Source organism: Lipophrys pholis (genome assembly GCF_963383615.2).
Source record: "Lipophrys pholis genome assembly, chromosome: 6".
Taxonomy (NCBI): domain Eukaryota; kingdom Metazoa; phylum Chordata; class Actinopteri; order Blenniiformes; family Blenniidae; genus Lipophrys; species Lipophrys pholis.
The window spans coordinates 18,852,566-18,872,933 of record NC_137629.1 but is presented as its reverse complement, the minus strand read 5'-3'; the positions used below and the strand labels follow the sequence as shown (position 1 = coordinate 18,872,933).

At 42.5% G+C, this 20,368-nt stretch overlaps 1 protein-coding gene and 1 long non-coding RNA gene across 2 annotated transcripts in view; one reads left to right on the top strand and one right to left on the bottom strand.

Annotated features, from left to right (window-relative positions):
* Positions 1 to 3,195, bottom strand: part of LOC308111397 — a 5,414-nt gene extending 2,219 nt beyond the window's left edge. Inside the window, exons 1-2 of the long non-coding RNA XR_013935443.1 lie at positions 2,146 to 3,195; positions 1,713 to 2,001 (exon numbers count right to left, since the gene is read on the bottom strand). This is a non-coding gene — a long non-coding RNA (uncharacterized lncRNA). The remainder of the gene's footprint in view (positions 1 to 1,712; positions 2,002 to 2,145) is intronic.
* On the top strand, positions 2,764 to 20,368 carry rps6kal (ribosomal protein S6 kinase a, like). Its single transcript, XM_080466275.1, has 22 exons — positions 2,764 to 2,887; positions 5,199 to 5,258; positions 5,340 to 5,456; positions 5,532 to 5,613; positions 5,699 to 5,779; positions 5,959 to 6,038; positions 6,553 to 6,659; positions 8,183 to 8,220; positions 8,491 to 8,633; positions 8,730 to 8,800; positions 8,917 to 9,005; positions 9,123 to 9,187; positions 9,555 to 9,657; positions 9,817 to 9,941; positions 13,228 to 13,350; positions 13,609 to 13,698; positions 13,781 to 13,939; positions 14,051 to 14,212; positions 14,355 to 14,431; positions 15,517 to 15,634; positions 15,741 to 15,881; positions 19,646 to 20,368. Exons 1-22 carry the CDS (start codon positions 2,861 to 2,863, stop codon positions 19,769 to 19,771), a joined length of 2,184 nt encoding a protein of 727 aa, XP_080322401.1. The 5' UTR covers positions 2,764 to 2,860; the 3' UTR covers positions 19,772 to 20,368.

Below are 20,368 nucleotides of genomic sequence, written 5' to 3'. Positions count from 1 at the left end.
AAACTGTTGGTTTCCAAATTCTGGTCCTTAAAGATACTCTTGTGTTTAAGAAAAGCCTGCGAGCATAGTTGGTCATTTCTGAAAAAAAAAAAAATTAACTCATTAATATTCTGAGAATAAGACATTAAGCAGGACAATGGTACCTAGTAGTTTACAAAATGACACAACTGGACTGTTAAAGTTGACATCCAGTGAGAATTATCTACTTTTGAAACTGTAAGTTGTAAAATACAATATTTCTGGTAGGTGTTGCACTTTACTATACATAATTGGCATTTATTGATGTTTTTACATCCCGACTTTAAAATTTTACAAAACTAAAAAAGGAAATATGGACGTAAACACCAAGGAAAATAATTATTTTAAAAGTATTCTACAAATACAGAAGCATAATATTGTAGTTTTATTCATAGGGTAATTTGCTGGCGCAGAAGGTGGGATATAGAACCCACAACCACTGCCCTTTAGAGAAGCCACTGAAAGAGCATCAAATAAATGTCAATCTTTCAACTTCCAGTGTTCTGAACGAGGTTCCCCTTACAACAAAATTCTCCGTGGTCCACATGGAAGAATCCAGCTATCCAGACATGGACCCAAATCCACCTATTGAACAACCGTGACCCTTAATTCCTTCCATTACATCCTGCTTGTATTAATCTCATCATCCAGCCCCTTGTGAGATCCGACAGCCCAGCAGTCTTCAACAACAAACATTGCCAGATTGGATGACTTTTTGGCAACTTAGATTTGTTTTGAACAGATTGGGCGAAACAAATCTCATAGGTTAAGAAAAATAATCTGGGATGCTTTTCGCAACATTGTTAAATTATTTTTTTTTTTGAATAGTCGCAACAATTCCTTAGATTTAGTGTTTTTCTATGAATGGATCACTAAAGTGCTCTCTATTCTAATCTATAATGTGCACTTGTACCATTTCTTTTATTAGAAAATTCTCATATATTGGAAGTACTGCTTGATTGTTCACACACTGTTACAACAGCTCACCTGTTCTTTCCATACTGACGGGAGCTGTCAGGTGGCGTGCGGATGGACCCAAGCGTAGACTCAAGAGTTCCATAAAAACCAGAGCTTATTTTAGAAAATGTCCAGGGAACACCAAAAAAAACCCCACAGAGAATCAGGACCGGCAGGCAACAAGAGGAGTGACACGTTGACAAGGCAACAGACGGAGAGGGGTTTAAATACACAGGGAAAGGGTGGACGCAGGTGGAACTCATAACGATGGGAGCACACAAAGGGAGAAGATCAATGGTTAATAGGAAACGTGAGGTGAGACACACTGGGGCAGACACAGAGACCTGACAGGATCAATCCCCTCATCACCACTGGCTCTGCTTCTGACACTAAATCACTTTTTTAAAAATTGTCTAAATTCTCAGCACAAATCTTCACTTTATACAAAGTTCAGCTCAGTTTCATTAATGTAGAGCTGAATCATCTCTGAATCTCAGGACATTTCTCATATGGAGCAGGTCTTCATCAAACTCTTCATTATATTGAATGTAATAATATGATCTATCCTGAGATCAGCCCGACCTGCTTGGTGTTGGATCTGGTCTCTGAGGAGCCAAAAGACAATTATACTATTATTCAAATTATGGAATTTTATGTTATATACCACAACGCCACAGAATTCATTGACTTGATAATCAAATTGAACAGTGGTTTGGAGGCAAAGTTAAACATCTTACCCGTTCCATCGTCATTTGTTGTTTCTAACCGTGAACTGGTTTTAATGAAAAAAGTTGCAAATCTGTTTCCAGAGCTTTCCTCTTTTTTATTCTAGCTTTCTCTGCTCCACCTTGTTCTTTCTATCCATCTTTCAAACACCACTGACCGAGTGCATGGACGTGTTAAGTCGTTTGCCAGAGGCAAACTTTAAATAAAGTTCCTTTAAAAAAATAAAAAAAAAGAAGCTGCCAGTGAAGGGAGGCGGAAGCTGCCCAGGAACCGCGGAAAGGGTGTGTGATCAACCCAGTTCTGTAGAAAAAAAAAATAAACAAAAAAAGTGAATACAGGCCCGAGCAGCCCAAATATCACACTGGCCCACCGGCAATTGATAAATCATTCTGCTTGTGTTCGAGAACTGACACTGATTGATCCCATTGCACTGGTATCAGTTACCTGGATCGATCCCCCTGTGATCTGTGGAGGCCCCTGGTGGGGCCTCGGACCACAGATTAGGAACCACAGTCCTGCACAGCTGTGAACCTTTGTGGAGAGAAAGTGGATGAGTCTTAAGCCTCTTATTCCCTGTTGAATTAGGGACGGACGGGCTTATGAAACAGTGGCTTTAAAACATCCAACTTGAAGATTAAAAGAAGCTCAGATCCGACTGGAGCCTGTTTGCTTCTTTTTAATTTCCACCCACAGTGAGTGAAACTCCCTCGCGCGAGCAGTCAACCGGATGCGGGGATGTCACGTAGCGTGTCACGCACGCCCCCCGTGCCCGTCATGTCCACGCGCCTCCCCCCTCTCCCCATCCGGTGGTCTGCTCTGTGGTTCGGACGGGGGGAAATCCTTAACTGAATTGCGTCATAAATACGTCAATAAACTCTCATTCACTGACGGTCAGGTACCACGGTAGCCGCCATATTCGCATCCATGGCAGGGTTAGCGGTGCTCTGGGCGAGCGTATGATCCAGTTACCGACTCATCCCCGCGCCGACCCCCCACGGAGAGTCCTTCCCCGGTAGCGACTTGCGGCCACGCAGCTTTGCATCCGGACATCGAGGCGGAATCAGCCGCGGACTTCCACGGAGCGGCGAGACATGCAACGTGGAGCGGGGCTCTAGGTGGACTACGATGCCTTAGACTCGGAGAGGAAAGCTGGCACAAGATGGAGGTAAACAGCGTCAGTAGTGAGGTGAGTGGAAGTACGCGTGTTTTCCCCCGCTGTTTCTCTTTCGGCTCGCGCCGTCCGGTTAACTTAGCTCGCCGCGTGAGTTTTGGGTCGAGCTTAAATCCGCGTCACGACCCGCAGCGCGCGGTGATGCATGCTAACAGGCGAGCTAATGCTAACAGCTGGTTCGCTGTTTATTTTTGTTGCACCGTCCGGAGTTTCTCCGCTTTAAGTGGCCGCCCGCCCGGACTTCTGCCGCCACTCCGCGGTCCGAGCAGAGATCCGACTCTCTATCCAGCCCCACAACACCGACTCTCTGATTTTTTGTTTGTATTTATTTACACTTCTCCTCAAGGAGGAGTTTACCCCGGAGCTAGCTTAGCGCATTTAGCCTTAGCATGTAGTTAGCCTGCTAGCTCTGCTGACAGCATGCAGGCTCCAAACTTGGAGCCAAGTTTTTAATATTTACTTCAAAATGAGCTTTGGTGTAAGTATTTTATCTTTGTTTGTAGTTTAGCGATCAGACATTTAAATGACGTTCTGCCAGTTCAAATCCGAACTGTAGCTGGTTTGCCTTTTGGTCCGACGTCTGAACGACTCAGGATGTTTGAATTAGAGAGGATGTTCGTTATTGTAAAGATAATAATATAATTACTAAATAAAAGAGTAATTACTGTATAGTTGCATGCTGTAGCAATATGATTCTATATGTCTTGTTATTGGTTATCGTCTCCAGAGAAGTCAGTGTTAGCTTTCAAAATCTTTTATGTGATGGCAGTGCTGACACAGATTGGTTACACGAGTCCTCGATCTCCTGAGTTATTTGCACGCTCTCACACCTACAGTGTGACTGTTTTTAAAGTCAGCCGAGAGTTGTTGCAACATCTAATTTGTTCGAACTGATTCTTCCTCTTGTTATTGTTCTGTGTCTTCATCCCATAATCTTCTACTCTTTGGCATGATGTGCCTATTAAGTAGTTACTGATCTATTGTCACTTTAAAAATGACACAAGCAAGCACTTGAATCTGCTGTTGACCGGATGCTGCTCCTCAGAAGGCTGCCAAGATTACAGAGGCACAGAAGTAAACATCAGCTAAGCCACATAAACCAGGCTTGTGGTGATGCTGGTTTATGTCAGGTTTGAGACTGGGGAAGATGTTTAATCCAGCTCCTCACACAATGTTTTTTGTGATTGCAAGGTGAAATTTTGTGTGGTTGTCAGACGCGCTTTCCAATGGCTGCAAAAGGCTCGCCTGGTTTGTGCTGCGAGTGTAGGCTGAGATGAGCCACAGCAAAGGTGGGTGTGAAGATGTATGTGTGAATTATGACACAAGCAGTGCCCTGGCTTTGGCCAGCCTGCATGTTAAACTTCACAGATGCACCCGGGCTTTCATTTGGGAGTTTAGTCGGTGTTTTATCAGGCTGTGGAGTGTGTATGTGGACTGATTGATTGTTTACATTGTAAATGTCATTCTGTGGCACTGAGATGTTCAAGGGTGGTTTGTTGGCCTCCGTTCTGTGGATGTACGTGAGTGTATGTTGGTGGCTCCACCCACTGAGTGGGCTTGCGTAGCGCTATGACTCATCCCCCCTCTTCAGAGGCTTGATGGAATTCAACACACACAAACACACCAGGCTGAATACATAATGCAGACTGAGCACCAGCACAAATCTCAAATATTCCAACCTGGATAATATTACAGTGGTCACTTCAGTGTCTGCTTTAGTTGCTGATGCTGAGATGTCTGACATTCCCCCTCTGACAATGTCATTACAGTGCAGGATTGCTATAATGACTGAAACAGGCATTGCACTGCTTCTTCAGTGTAAACGAGTTATCCAAAGAATGTCCAACTGTGGTCAAAAGAAAGCGTCTGACCACACTCACAATCAGCTGGAAGCCTTCTAAAGAAACCAGGCCATGTTTTGTCCTTAGGAGGCTGAATGCTGACTGTAGCCTAGGCACAAACCGGTCTCTCCGAGCTGGTCAGACATGTTGTTTTTGCTCTGGCGGGGGATTAAGCTAGAATGCTAATAATGAGGGGCTTTAGGCACAGGATGAGAGCTGGATAGCTGGCCAGGGTTAAAAGTATGGACTCCATAATGTTGGACAACAAATAGATCTACAGCTTTTGGAAAGAAGGGGGGGGGAAAAAAAGCGCTGCGTTATCGAATGTGACTCAGTGATTTCATCTGTTGAGTCTTCCATCATACATGTGGGCGTGCAGCAGTTACAGTCAGAGTTCTGCTCAGCTCAAAACAAGGAGGAAGAAGCTTTGTGAAAGTGGTCATTGCTGAAGACCACTCTAATCAAATCTGCCGGTTTGGCTGCAGGTCAATGGACATCAGATCATGGACGAGCCCATGGAGGAGGGAGAGTCTTTCTCACACTGTGTAAGTAGCGTCGTGTCTCGAGATCATGGGGGATGATACCGCCGTCGACCGTGCCTCACACTCCATGCTGTTCTTGAGCAGGATGAAGAAACATATAAGGAGATTCCTATCACCCACCATGTGAAAGAGGGCTGTGAGAAAGCCGATCCATCACAATTTGAACTACTCAAAGTCCTCGGCCAGGGCTCTTTTGGCAAGGTGAGGACACTCGCCTGACCAGCTGGACGATTCTGCCGGCACGTTTGTCTAAACTCTCCCGTCTGGTTCTCTCAGGTGTTCCTCGTAAGGAAGATTTTGGGTCCAGATGCTGGTCAGTTATATGCAATGAAAGTTCTAAAAAAGGCATCTTTGAAAGGTAATTCAGCATCGATTTGATAATGCCTCCCGTGTGTTTCCTGAACTGAAGCGTCTCACTGTTGGTGTCTGTTCTGTGTCTCCAGTCAGGGACAGAGTTCGCACTAAGATGGAAAGAGACATTTTAGTGGAAGTAAATCATCCCTTCATAGTGAAATTGCACTACGGTGAGATATAACACTCTTATTCACATAGTACGTAGGCGATTACCATCATACAGATTACGTGCTTGTTTAGGTTGTGTATGCAATAAGCTGCTTACTGTATCTGCATCCAGAAACATATTAGTGGACATCTGTATGTTTTACATGTGTATTGAACTCTTTTACTCTGTTTACATGCGCAGCCTTTCAGACAGAAGGGAAACTGTATTTAATACTGGACTTTCTCAGGGGAGGGGATGTATTCACTCGCTTATCCAAAGAGGTAAGCTCGCCTTGCTTCACGTGTCTGATTGTCTCACAATGTTATGTTTTCACTGATTTGTCCTCTACAAATGGAACAAACTTAGTGACAGTATGTGTACGCATCTCATACAAGTTCTGCCAAGTCATTTGTCTATCCTCCCTTCTTTTATGTGTGTTTTTCATTCAAATACTGACTGGAATTCCTCCTGGAAAGGCAAAGTGCTTTTCTTGGACCCTTCACTCATTTTTACATCACCAGTCGCTTGTCAGTTAAAGGCGCTTTTCAAATGCTTTCACAACAATGTGGGATTGTTCTCCAGATAGATGTTGAAAGTGTGTGCCGGAACCAAAGCGACGGCTGGGAGCAGTGTCAAATCAACAGGCTTTAACCCATCTGAAATGTTGATACTGTGACATTGATAATCCTGTTTTCTCTGTTATTTTAATGATTGAATTGTTTTTTTTCTTGTCTGTGCTGCTGATTGTGTCTCCTCCTCAGAGTTCAGAGAGTAAATTTGTCCAGTTCTTATCAGGTTATGTTTACAGAGGAAGATGTGAAATTCTACCTTGCAGAGCTGGCACTGGCCCTCGACCATCTGCACACCCTGGGCATAGTTTACAGAGATCTCAAGCCAGAGAAGTACGAAATCTTTCACCTCTTGCACCTCCTAAAACCAAACGCACACACTGATATGATTTCTGACATGCCCACATTTTCTGGCCTCGTTGAAAGGCGTCATCGTTTTAAAACAGACTGTACGTGTCACTGGAAACAAATTCAACAGATGCATAGAGATCATGGGGGATCATCTACCCTGGACATAAATTCCAGGTTTTGTTTTGACACGGATCTTTGGCTAAACCCCGCCCCCCCTTGGTTACTGTCACTAACTCAGACAAGCCGTTGCAGCTGACTGCATGTTTACATGGCTGCTGTCAGTGTCGAAACCAAACCGCAACAGGCGCTGGGCAACTTGAATTTATTTCGTGGAGGAGCCTTTGGCAAGGTCTGCATTATGCAATGGAGGGTTGATACCAGTGGCAGTGGCTAAACATCAGTATTCATCGCGCAAGCTAGGTGGCTATCTCATAGAAGGTCATCGCTACTGTGATTGATAGTATATGACTATATTTCTAAAACTATACAAGACATTGCCTTACCTTAGAACAACTGTAGACATGTTTGTTCACAGTTGTTGGAGTTTTATGATAAGAATGTCCAAGTGGACGTTACCGGGTAGTTTTTGGTTGAATGCTATTGGTTCATTTGTGTTTGGGGGCGGTGCTTAGCCAAAGGTCCATTGAAAATACTTCAACACAGTGAAGATGAGTACAAGCATACACTTGACAAAATAAAAGAATATTAGCTTTAATCTTTAAAATCAAAGCACAATAGTTGTACTTCATCATATCATTGACGCCTCTTGAGCCGGCTTGTACAGCAAGAGTCCAGTAAAATGTCTAAATCTAATTTAGAAAATAGCAGGAAGAGTAACATTTTAATCTCCATTTTATACGTTTTCTATTTTAATGAAAATATCAAACAGTGGTGCATGACAATGAAATGATACTGAAAACTGTTGGCAGATCATTGCTGCAGCTTTGCTTCTTGGCAATGAATCTTAAGATATTAGAAAGCCTTTTTGTTCCCATTTTGAATGGAGCAGCATTTGTGGGATGAGCAGCAGAGCAGACTTATGCAGGTTCTGTGGATTGGATGATGGAAGTCTTTAGAAACAGTTTGAGGGTTTATCCACTGAACAAACAAGGAGCATCCAGATCATGTGACAACAACATCCTGGCACTTGGACCTCGTGCTGATCTCCAGCCTGCTCACACACTGCGGCTGTGGGGAAGCTTCCAATACTTTTCGCAATACTTGACACAAGTCGGTCAACATACTCAAGTCGCATGTTCATCTCGCAAATGCATGTTCCAGACAAATGTGGTACCTATGATGAAGTACATAATCAGCCTTTCTAATGTTGAAGAACCAATTTTAAAACAAAGAAACCCAAGAAGGCCTTTTGAACAAATTCCAAACAAAATCTTCCCTTCTCACGCACATATTAAGATATATATACATTGTTTTACATCCTGTTTGTACAGTGTGGGTTTGAGTGAAGTATCCTGGATTGTAATCAACTTGTTCTTGTCTTTCAGCATCTTACTTGATGAAGCTGGACACATAAAGTTAACAGGTATGTGTTTTTCATATCTTTATGCTGAGTTGTGGAACAATTAAAATTTATTACACAAAATCAATTCACATTCACAGAACTTTGTTTTGATCCATTTTTTTTTTACTGGTGCTTTTTAGTCACTTGTGTATCTTTTTTTTTTTTCTCCTTCTCATTTTTTCGTTTGAAATACTTACCCAGTTATGTGACAGTCTTTATGAAAAGTGCCAAACATTGAGTCATTTGTAACACATTGCTTGTTTCTCGCTGGCAATTTTTGCTTTTGTCCAGACTTTGGTTTGAGTAAAGAGTCAGTAGATGCTGATAAGAAGGCTTATTCCTTCTGTGGTACGGTGGAGTATATGGCCCCTGAGGTGGTCAACAGGAGAGGACACACACAGAGTGCGGACTGGTGGTCTCTGGGAGTACTTATGGTACACACATTCACACGCCGATGAATATTCTTGTTTGTTGCATTTCTTGGAGCAGATTTAATCATATTTTACGCAATTTATGTTTGCTCTCTGCAGTTTGAGATGCTAACAGGGACATTACCTTTCCAAGGGAAAGACCGCAATGAGACCATGAACATGATTCTCAAGTGAGTCACTTCAGTAGCGTGTCGTCGTGCCACAAGTTCTGATCTGTGAATAATGATCGGTTGTAGCTGTTCCGTGTTGACCTGTTGCTTTGTCCTTCTCCTCCGCCTCCACACAGAGCGAAGTTGGGAATGCCTCAGTTCCTGAGCTTGGAAGCCCAGAGTTTGTTGAGAATGCTGTTCAAACGTAACCCCGCGAACAGACTAGGTATCACAGCCTGCTTCGTTAAAGCTTGTTAACATTTTGGTGTCCAATGCGTTGAACGCTGAACAATGAAAACGAACGTGCCAGGTGAACTGAAACGGAGTGATCTTGTGTCTTCAGGGGCCGGGCCCGACGGAGTGGAGGAGATCAAACGCCACGCTTTCTTTTCCACCATCGACTGGAATGTGAGCATACAGTTCTCCCTCTCATTTTCTCGCGCACACACAGCTTCTGCTGAAGATTCACACCTAACAAACGTTTGGCTTGGTGACCACTGGCCATCAGTCTTGGCCACGGCAACTATGTTTGTGTGTGTGCGAGTCTGGGCAGAGCTCCAGTTCTCACTGTGTGTGCACTAATAGCCCTGCGTGAGTGTTTAAGAGCCAGTAGGACACTATTGGCCGGACTGAGCTGTTAAAGGATTGGAGGGGTTAATCTGGGAGGGGTCTTGGCCTCTCTTGCACATATGTTCACACGCTCCCAATGGCCTGCGGTAGGGTTTGAGTTCTAACATATACGTGTGTGTTTTTTTCTGCACTTCGCTCTTCTCAGAAACTGTATAGGAGAGAGCTCCAGCCCCCATTCAAGCCTGCAGCAGGTAAACCAGATGACACGTTCTGCTTCGACCCAGAGTTCACCGCTAAAACGCCTAAAGGTACACCTACACACGGGGCCGCACACACGTGCTCACAGGCAGCGGGCACTCCTGCAGCCATGGAAACTGCATTTGAGCCTGAGCTACAACCGCACATTCAAAATTCAGTATGTGCACGTTAGAGTGTGTTCGTATCCTAAATGATCTCTGTCTGTTCAGACTCCCCTGGCATCCCACCCAGCGCTAACGCCCACCAGCTCTTCAAAGGCTTCAGCTTTGTTGCTCCGACCCCCATGGACGAGAACAAGAGCTCCCCACTGCTCAGCATACTTCCTATAGTTCAGGTGAACATGCACCCTCGGCACTTTGCAATGAACCCCATGTCACACCGCGCACATGCTCATTAATAAATGATACACTGAGATGCAGGATGTGGCCGTTTACCTCACTTTTTTTTTTTTTTTTGTTTTAGTTAGTTGATTTTTCAGTCAGGCTGTAAGATAAATTATCCCACATATATTCATAACAAACTAACCGATGAGAAATTTATCTCCCTCGATCTGGAGTTTGCAGACAATTCCAGATAATTCAGTAAACAGTAGTTAACACATGTGTAAATGTGATGGAGCAATGTGTTTGTAATAATTCACTTAGTGCTGCACTCGTAGTGTTTCAACACATCAACACGTCTCTTTTAAAGGCTGCTGGTTGTCACTACTGTGAGGTTTCAGATATGCTTAAAAAAAAATGCTGATCACGCTCATGATTGCCAACTAATTGTAATTATGCATCAAGCTGTGATAGTTGTGTTCCCCTGCAGAGCCACACACACACTGTCACCTGACTGCACTTTGCCACTACACTACATCTAAATCAATACCCAAATAAAAAAACCTGGCAGTGAATGTGTTAAGACAGTTTGACTCCAGTTGCAGTTTACAGTGTTTATCACCTAAATTTCCACTCAGGCAGAAGCATTTGTTTGTGTGTGTGTGATGTAACTCATATATTCCTATCCTGTCACAAATGAGAGGATTTGGCATGCGTACCTCTCACATCCCAAACTCCTGGACCTTTTATGATGGCTAGAAACTCCAAAAACCACAAGAAAGCAGAGAATTTGGTCTTTGCACACACGTATATGTCTAATTACAGTTACTCCCAAGGCTTCTTCAGTATGGCCGCGTTTATCACAGATAATATTCACATTCATTATACATTTGTAACATGACGTTCAGCAACACATTGAAAATGACTAAGTATGGAGGCCAAATGCTTTGTGACTAAAAAATTGAAAATGATGTGTGAAAGCAGTAAGATCCTAATCCGAAAACTTTAAACCTGCAACTGAAAAAAAAAAAAAAAAAAGCAAATATATGTATACCTTTTTAAAAGCGAAAAATGAAAAAAAAAAATTTTTTTATTTAAATAATTCAAGAGTTGAATCAAAATTAGATTAAAGTTAAAATAACCTTTCATACATTTATTTATATTTTTATTAGCATGTTTAAAAAAAATTATTATTATTTTATTTTTTTTTAAATTCAAGACCAAACCTTCATCTTTCAGTTTCAATTATTTGGGATGGATTTAACTCCATAAAGAAATATCAATTAAGTAATGATGGGAAAATCCAGATGTTCCAGCTATTTTAGTTAAATACCTGAATTTTGCAGCGTCTTCTTTATAATATATAGCTGAGAACCATCCAGAATCAACTGAAAAGTCATCAATATCCTAATTTTGACTGGTTGTAGTTATCTGATGACCTCTAAGAGTTTTAATTGAAGATGTCTAAAGTCATTTCACTGAACTCTTTTCTCAAACATCCTACATGATATTTGCATGTATTTGCAATATATAAAAAAAAAATTTACTCTTTCAACTAACAGTTGCTGATACGGCAAAAACGTATTTCTGTGCTCAATCATCCCATTTGAGACAACAAAGCATGTGACCCGTGGTCGCCGTTGTGGATAAGATGCCAGTAAATAGAAAGAGCTTTTCTCTGAGCAGCTGCTGTTGTGCTCCGGCTGCAGCGTCGAACATGACTCATCGTACCTACTCTCTCTTTCACATTTTCACTTCGTTTCCAGTCTGTTGCTCCTTCATTTCGTGCTCGCTGAATAAATGTCAAGAGAGGTGAAGTTAATGGGTTAATGCCATTCTGCCTGTGTGACGGCAGCAGAGGTAATAACAGAGGTGAAGTGGTGGCTGTGTACACAAGTGAGCTTGCACAGTGGAAGAACACGCACACACACACACTTGTGAGTTACACCTCACTCGTTCATTATCGAGAGCGAGCTGCAAAATCACACACATTTGTCACTCTTGTGTAAATCAGGGTGTCGAACTCATGTTTGTTCAAGTGCCACATATAGTCAAATTTGATCTCGAATGTGGCTGAGCAGTAAAATGATAATAGCATAATAACCTATTAATGATTAGTGTAAGAGGCCCAAATGTTTATGAAAAAGTCTGCACTTGATGAAATATCCTTGATAAGGAGCATTTTCAATAAAAATACATAGAATTTAAAAATTCAGCCTTTTTTTTAATACAAATAGTGAAATGCTTAAAAAAAAGAAAAAAAGATTAAATCCTCTGCAGCATTTTGTCGCTTCAACATGGATGTTTTTTCACCAATTCACCCTGAGATAATGTCGTGGACGCTGTTGCTGGCAAACACTGGTCTCTCTTAGGGGCTTTATGGTGTGACTGTTGCAGACTCTGAAAGAACCCTGTTTGAATAGTAAGCGGCTATATTTAGCAGTATATATATATATATATATATATCAGTTCGCCTAGTTAACACTCTTAAATCAGCAAAAATGTAATTACATTTTCACCACGTTGAATGAAATGGATCCTGCTATATAACCTGTGAGGGAAGATAAAATGAGGACATCCATTCATTCATCTTCTAAGCTACTTTATCCAGCTCAAGGTCGCGTGTTGCTGAAGCCGATCTCAGCTGAAGAGACCCCCCCGACAGGTCACCATTACAACACAGGGCAAACAACCACATGCACACACACACACACACACACCTGTGAGACATTTTGAAGTCACCATTGTTTAAAATGTATCGCTTTGTTTGGACTGTGGGAGGAAAAAGGAGGGCTTGGAGAAAAGGTGTAAAACCCCACACATAAAGTACTGAAGAGATCTACAACTTGCAAGATTGTTACCTGGTAAAGGTACTTTGATTTCCTGACATGTTTATCTAATTTATGGTAAATACATAGAGTTATTGATATTTTCACATAAAATTTTAGTAACCCCATGAGAATAAATTGCCTGGACATCTCTCTTTGCTTGGTCAGATGTCTATATGGATATCTGAAATGTTCCTGCGGACTGAAGAATTAAATTACGTTTATTGGCTGCGCACACATTTCATCTAGTCGGTGTTGAAACAGCTTGCCAGGCCGGACGCCTCGACACATGATACACTTTGTTAACTTGTGTGGACCAACGGAGAACTGGAGTGGAACTGATGGTGAATAATCACTGGGAAGAAAGTCGAGAAGCGGCTGGTGAAGGACAGATGGCGACGACTGGAAAAGAGTTTGTTCACTTAATGTAATTGAATGCAGTGTAACAGTTAATGATTCCTGTCCTCTCCAGATGCACGGGGGCTCAGCCAAGTTCTCCGATCTGTACGAGCTGCAGGAGGACATCGGGGTCGGATCCTACTCCATCTGTAAACGCTGTGTACACCGAGTCTCCGCCATGGACTACGCTGTGAAGGTAAACCACTTAATTTTAATTGTGATTAATTACCGTTATGACCTCTGCGCGTCCGCTTTATTCCGAGAGTTCATGTGAACCTGCTCAATGTGGAGTCATGTTTAATGTGCCTGTTTGTGCCAGCAGGTGGCAGCGCAGCTTCAGAGCTTTTTCAAATCATGGCACCCTGCCAGTTTAATTACACTGATTTGTTACTGTAGTTTTATTTCGGTCAAGTCTGTCACTGTATTTTGAAGTTTCTGTTCCCATGTTTTGCAGATTATAGACAAAAGCAAGAGGGATCCTTCTGAAGAAATAGAAATCCTGATGCGATACGGACAGCATCCCAACATCATCACACTTAAAGACGTCAGTAACATCTATGTTTCTAAACACGCGTGGGGTTTTTTGGTTTCAGAGCACATGCTGATGGGTTGTGTGTATGTGTCAGGTGTACGATGAAGGCAGGTATGTGTACCTGGTAACTGAGCTGATGAAGGGAGGAGAGCTGCTGGACAAAATCCTCAGGCAGAAGTTTTTCTCTGAGAGAGAGGCCAGTGCTGTGCTCTACACCATCACCAAGACTGTTGACTACCTCCACTGCCAAGGGGTGAGGAGGCATTCCTACACGGGCACACACACGCACGCACACACGCACGCACACACGCACGCACACACGCATGAGCTAAAACCAATACGTCCTCTGTTCCCTCCTCTGCAGGTAGTACATCGAGACCTGAAGCCCAGCAACATCCTGTACATGGATGACTCGGGTAATCCAGACTCCATCAGGATCTGTGACTTCGGATTTGCAAAGCAGCTTCGGGGAGGAAACGGCCTGCTCCTCACCCCCTGTTACACCGCCAACTTCGTGGCACCAGAGGTGAAGAAGGAAACTGCAGGACTAAAGACGACCATCTAAAGTTTTGGGAAGGAGGGAATAACGGGGCTGAGACTGCGTCTGTAGTTCATTCACACTGTTAATGAGTCCTGAGTGTGTATTTCTGATTTCTGTGCGTGTTTAGGTACTAATGCGACAAGGTTATGATGCAGCCTGTGATATATGGAGTCTGGGAGTTCTACTGTACACCATGCTGGCAGGGTAAGACCGCTGACGGAAATCTTTCAGAAGCACTTTTATACAATACAATATACACATACCATACAAAGATTCACATATTTTTACCAGTTCGATGTGTTGCAAACAGCTTAACAGTCAACATGATTTAAATTAGGAAGTACCACAGCCTTCATTCCCGCTAGCTGTGCCAGTACCTGATGTTTGAAGCATCAACACACAGATCGGTTTCAATTGCACTCAAAAGAATGTATATTGCCTGACAAGAAATTCACAGCATTGTGACTAAAGTGGATCCAAATTGCACTTCCTGCCACATGGGAGTAGTTGGCAGCTTTATCCTTCAATTTAGGAGTTTTAACCATAGCTCAGTTGTTCAGGTTTCTAAAGAAGATCAAACTGTAATACTGCATCACCTGTACCCATGCGGGGATTTGGCAGCACTGAGGTGCAGTGGTGTCCAATCCTGGTCCTGCAGGGCCTCAGTCCTGCATGTTTCAGATCTAAAACAGCTTTCGAGAGAGCTTGGGGAGAACGCGTTTTGTGTGTTGAATGCAAGAGGCAACTCCAACATGCAGCGAGCCCCTCCAGGGTGAAGAAACTGTGTCGTCACTTTCTCATCACCGCATCAATTATGGAACAGATTATTATAATTTGAAGAAATAAAGTCTGTAATACGTGTGCACAACATTGAAAATTTGGTTATTTAATGATTGTGTGACAGGGGAGTTGGACGCAACAAGATGTTTAAACTTTATGCAGTCTGAATGGAAATATCCACATGATCAGCCAGAAGATTATGACCCCGACAGGCCTGTGCCTCTTACACCTTTTATATCTGAACTAGAAATAAGTTCAGCAGCAATCTGAGCCACAGTAGCTTGTCTGTTGCTTAAAACCACGCGGGTCAGCCACTCCTTACATCACTATCACGGGTTTGCCACTTTTCCTCTCTTGGACCACCTTAAATAACTACTGACATTTTGACCTTTTCCTCATTTGGCTACATTTTCTTGACTTGTATTGCATCCATTTTTCTTTCATTTTTGCCAGTTGTATGGTTTCGAGCATTTAGTGTCCCTAACCTCTGGTCTTTATCGCTCTGTCAGGTACACACCGTTTGCTAACGGGCCAAATGACACACCGGAAGAGATCCTGCTCCGGATAGGATCTGGAAAGTTCTCTTTGACGGGTGGCAACTGGGACACTGTGTCAGACACCTCAAAGGTACAAGCGCTGGTAGAAGACCGTCTTAATGTCTGGATTGTGATTTAACCATCGGATTTGCTGCAGACTTCTTGTGTGAACGCGCACTGTTGTTGTTGGGTTCCAGGACCTGTTGTCCCACATGCTCCATGTGGACCCTCACCAGCGATACACAGCAGAGCAGGTTCTCAAGCATTCCTGGATCACATGCAGAGACGCGCTCCCACACTTCCAGCTCACGCGCCATGACGCACCGCACCTCGTCAAGGTGAGTGTCAGTATTTTTAAGCACAGACTTGCATAATCCCACGGCACCAGATGAGGTGATGGACTCTTCTGCCTGATCGCACACACGTGAAGTGTTTGTGCCTCTCCACGCATAAAAGGGTCCTTGGTGAGTCACGCGGCTCTGTGCCAACACCGGCTCCTGCACATCTTATCTCGACACTTACCCAGATCCGATCCTCCCTGAAGTGACGCTCATCGTGCCGCTCCTCGTATTGTGTTGCGTTTGGTGTTTGCGCGGTTGCTAGGTGACCGACAATGAAAGAGTGATGTTGTCCTGCCTCACTTTCCCAAAACATTGAGTCATTTCTTTTCATTACAGCATCAAATTTAGGTCGCAGACGGATTTAATGTTGACGTACATCACAAATCTTAAGCTGGAAGCCATCGTTTATTTTAGAAAAGGAAGGAGAAACGTCTGCATGGTCACGTTTTAAAACTCTGTGTGAACGGCAGCGTGGAGCCGTCCTCCATTAACCTCCTGCTGCTGCTCACGCAGGAGCTCCAAGTACTCACAGTCTCTGTTATGTTGTGGAGGTTGTTTGTGGACCCCGACAGAGACATTTTCCAAGTGCTTGGCCCACCTTAGTAACCTTGTAATCTCTGAGAGCAGCAACTGTACACAGAGAAAGTCTTCTTCCTGCAGTGCATAGTAGTGATGCGTCACACCAACAGTCTCCTTTCTCATCCCACAAGAAGTGATGCCATGCCAAAACCACACCGAGACAAAGGATTTTATCCAAACATCTGGTGTGAAGCTAAGCCAAAGCTCGTGGTGAGAGGAAGGAGGCAATACCGCTGTATGACCATCACATGTGGGAGAAGTAGTCATGGCAGTGAGCAGGAAAAAAGTCCTGAATACTGGAATAACATTTACCTGTTAATGGAAAAGTCATGCTTATCCAAACTTATAAACTAGAATGTAAATATCAATTCTAAAACAGAAGTGTCCGTGCTTTCAGATGGACACTCAGGTGAGGTATGAAGAACAGCTGAAGGCTGCACTTTGTGGTCGAGGCGCACCGATATCGGTGTCGGAGCCGATACTTTAAGCAATGCTAAGAGAAGAGCATGCGAAGAAACACTTGAGTGGTGCGTTTTCTGGCAAATGCTTCACCATTTGCTGTAGCATACGTGCAGTTAACTGGTGACTGTAGTGTCGTCAGGATCACTGTCATGTCTATTGTAAGAGTTTGTATGAAAGCATGTTATTGTTTTGAGTCATGTCAAGTTGAATTATGGCAGTTTGCAGTTAATTTGACCAGCGTCTGACTACAATGACTGTGGTTATAAGACGAGACATGCCTTTAATAATAATGTCGGCCTACAGTTAGCTCGAGTTTGTTAGTTTACTTCACATTTTTGTAGTAAGAATACAACACTAGAAAAAACATAAATCAATATGATTGTGTAGTTTTGCCTGCAGTTGTTTAAATAGTTCAGTGGTCTATGTTTGGTTGCGTCCCTTTAGCGGATGGCTAACTGAACAAATAAACTTCTGCAGCTAATAGACCGCAGGAATATATAAAGATACTTTAGATAAAGTAAAGCTGGGAGCGGTGTAATACATCTACAATAAACCACATCAGCATCAACAATGGAAACTTCCTGACTGAGAAGAAACGTTGTTGTTTCAGCTTCAAACATATTTTCCTGACTTGCCGTCACAATTTCTGTCAAACGACTGAAATCTTTTGTGTTTTCTTACCAAAGCATCCTGTAGTGGTGATAATGCCCCAACTAAGATAGTTTGTTTTAATGGTGTATTTCTATATTCAAGACTAATTACAAGTTGGGACTCTACACCACCTTGTGGTACACGGTGGTATTACAAGATATCAAACTGCTAACATCGTTCAGTATCGATTCTCTGTGTTCCAGTTTTTAACGATCTCATTTGTAGTCACACACACACACACACACACACACACACACACACACACACACACACACACACACACACAGGCGTAGCTTCTTTCCAATGTTTTAAGACATTTTTATTAAACACCGACAGTGGAGTTGGCCCAGAGATTATTTTTCCTCTGCTCTCGCTGAAGATTCTTCTCTCCACACTGTTTTGAAGCTGATCCAGTTTTGCGTTTCGTAATTAATGCATGACGAGTTTCCAATTCACACAGAGATGCAGTGCGTGGTATAAACAACAGTTGTGTAATAGTGTTGGAGGAGTTGGAGAGGAGAGTTAATCACCCAGAGTTTGATCATAATAAGAAAATTAAATATATCATCAACTGTGATAATAATTATGTAATGATTCATCCCCTTTCACAAGATAAATTGTAAATGAAGTAGTTATCTATCAGTGTTCATTTTGATTTGCAGGCCTGCAGCATTGTGATTGACATTTTAATCCCATTTTTTCACGACATAACCATCACTTGGTCATAAAATACACTGTTAACTGTGAAACGGAAAAGCTGGGCTTTTGTTTATAGTGCAGACTTTCTTTTTTTTTAACTGGCAGAATATTCATTTAAGTGCTGACTGATCGCACACCTGAAGGGAATTTATTACACACATATTGGTGTAACTCTTACCTCTAACTATTAAACACAGCTCTACACTCCCAGGCCTATTGAGACGCCTGTAATTTGACATCAGCTTCATTGTTCTGGCTTTAATACTGTGACGTATTATTAGCATTTGATTAACCTGAATGATAGTATTTATATGATATAACCATTTATGGACTAATTGTAATGGGAAACAATGTGGCTGGTAGGAAATGTGAATATCATTGAAAACGTTTGTGTCGGTTGTTTCTGCACTAACAAACAAAAGTTTCAAGCATTTGTTAAATTCCAGTATGATAATAAGATCAAGAAAAGGGGTATTACTTTGAGATCTGGTATTTGAAGTTTTTATATTTAGGTTCCTACAAAATCTTGGGAATATGAGTTTATTTGGGAAAAAAAACCAATAAATTTTACAGTTTAAATCAGATTAGAAGAAAAATATATGGAAATAATAGAAGGGATGATACTAATAATAATAATGAGACCAAAAAAACTTTTCCATTGCAGTTTAATCTTTTAGGTGCACAGAGCATAAATCCTTCTTATTTCATTTAACTTCACTTTAAAATGTACACACATAAAAATAAGAATGTTGTTCAGCTAAATGTATTGCATTTTTGTGATTTAATACAAGAAAACATTTAGTAAAAATGATTTCTGTTTTTTTTTAATGGGGAAATAACCCGATCCAAAATGATGTAATATATTTTTTTTAAAAAAGAATATTTTCATGACTTCTAAGCTGAAATTGGTAATGAAATAATATATTTAGTATAAGAAATATGAAATATATCAAAGTTTGAATTAGATTATGAGCAATTTCATGGCACTTTTTTTAGGTGCACTTTTCCACTGCTTGAGCAATCCAGAAAACAATTTACATTTTTTAATCACATTCACACACCAATGGGGGCGGCTGCCATGCAGGGTGCCCAGTCCATCCATTGGGAGCAGTTTGGGGTTCGCTGTCTTGCTCAAGGACACTTCTATGTGTGGACATCGGGAGATGGGGAATTGAACTTGCAACCTTCCGATTGCCAGGTGACCACTGTACCAACCGAGCTTCCATTTATTATCTTATTTAGCTGATGTTCCACAAACAGCCACACAAGTGAACCGGCTGTTCTGCTCACAGCTTTAATTTATGTATGTAATGTTTTTTCAAGGTGGAAACCAGGTGATGATGATGATGATGATGATGATGTTTTTCCAGGGAGCCATGGCCGCCACCTATTCTGCTCTGAGCCAGAAGACCAGCCAGCCCGTTCTGGAGCCCGTGGCAGCGTCCAGTCTGGCCCAGAGACGCAGCATGAAGAAACTCACCTCAACAGACATGTAGACTCCCATCCATCGCCCTCCAAGTTTCCACCTCGCCCTCAGTCGGACTCTCATTCGCAAAAAACACGAACCGCGCGCACACAAACCCCGAGTCTTGGCCAGTCAGAACTACTGTCTCCCTTTTTAAATCTATTTATTACACACACACACACACACACACACACACACACACACACACTCGTGCAAGACAAGTTTGCATAGCGAAGACGTCGGCTGAAGAGGAAGAGGGGACAACCACATATCTGTTACTGCTGGGGAGACAGACAGACCTGTATTTATTTCCACAGCTTTCATATGCACTCGCCCTTCTCGCCTTTCATTCTTTCTTCCTCGCATGGGGAAGAAAAGCACCAGCTGATGTTTTCCTTCACTGTGATTGGCTGATTCAAAGCTGCTTTGGTAAACTGTGCCCCCCCCCACCCCACCACTCTTCATCTTTGCTCTGCCATCCTCCTCCTCCTCCTCCCCCTCGTCAGTTCACTCTTTCTCTGGTTTGCTTTCGCTCTCTTTAGCTTCTTTTCTTCAAAGTGAGGTTATGATTTATGTGTGAGAGTACTGGCAAGATGATATTGACTGAGGTTCTCTGTTAGACTGCTTT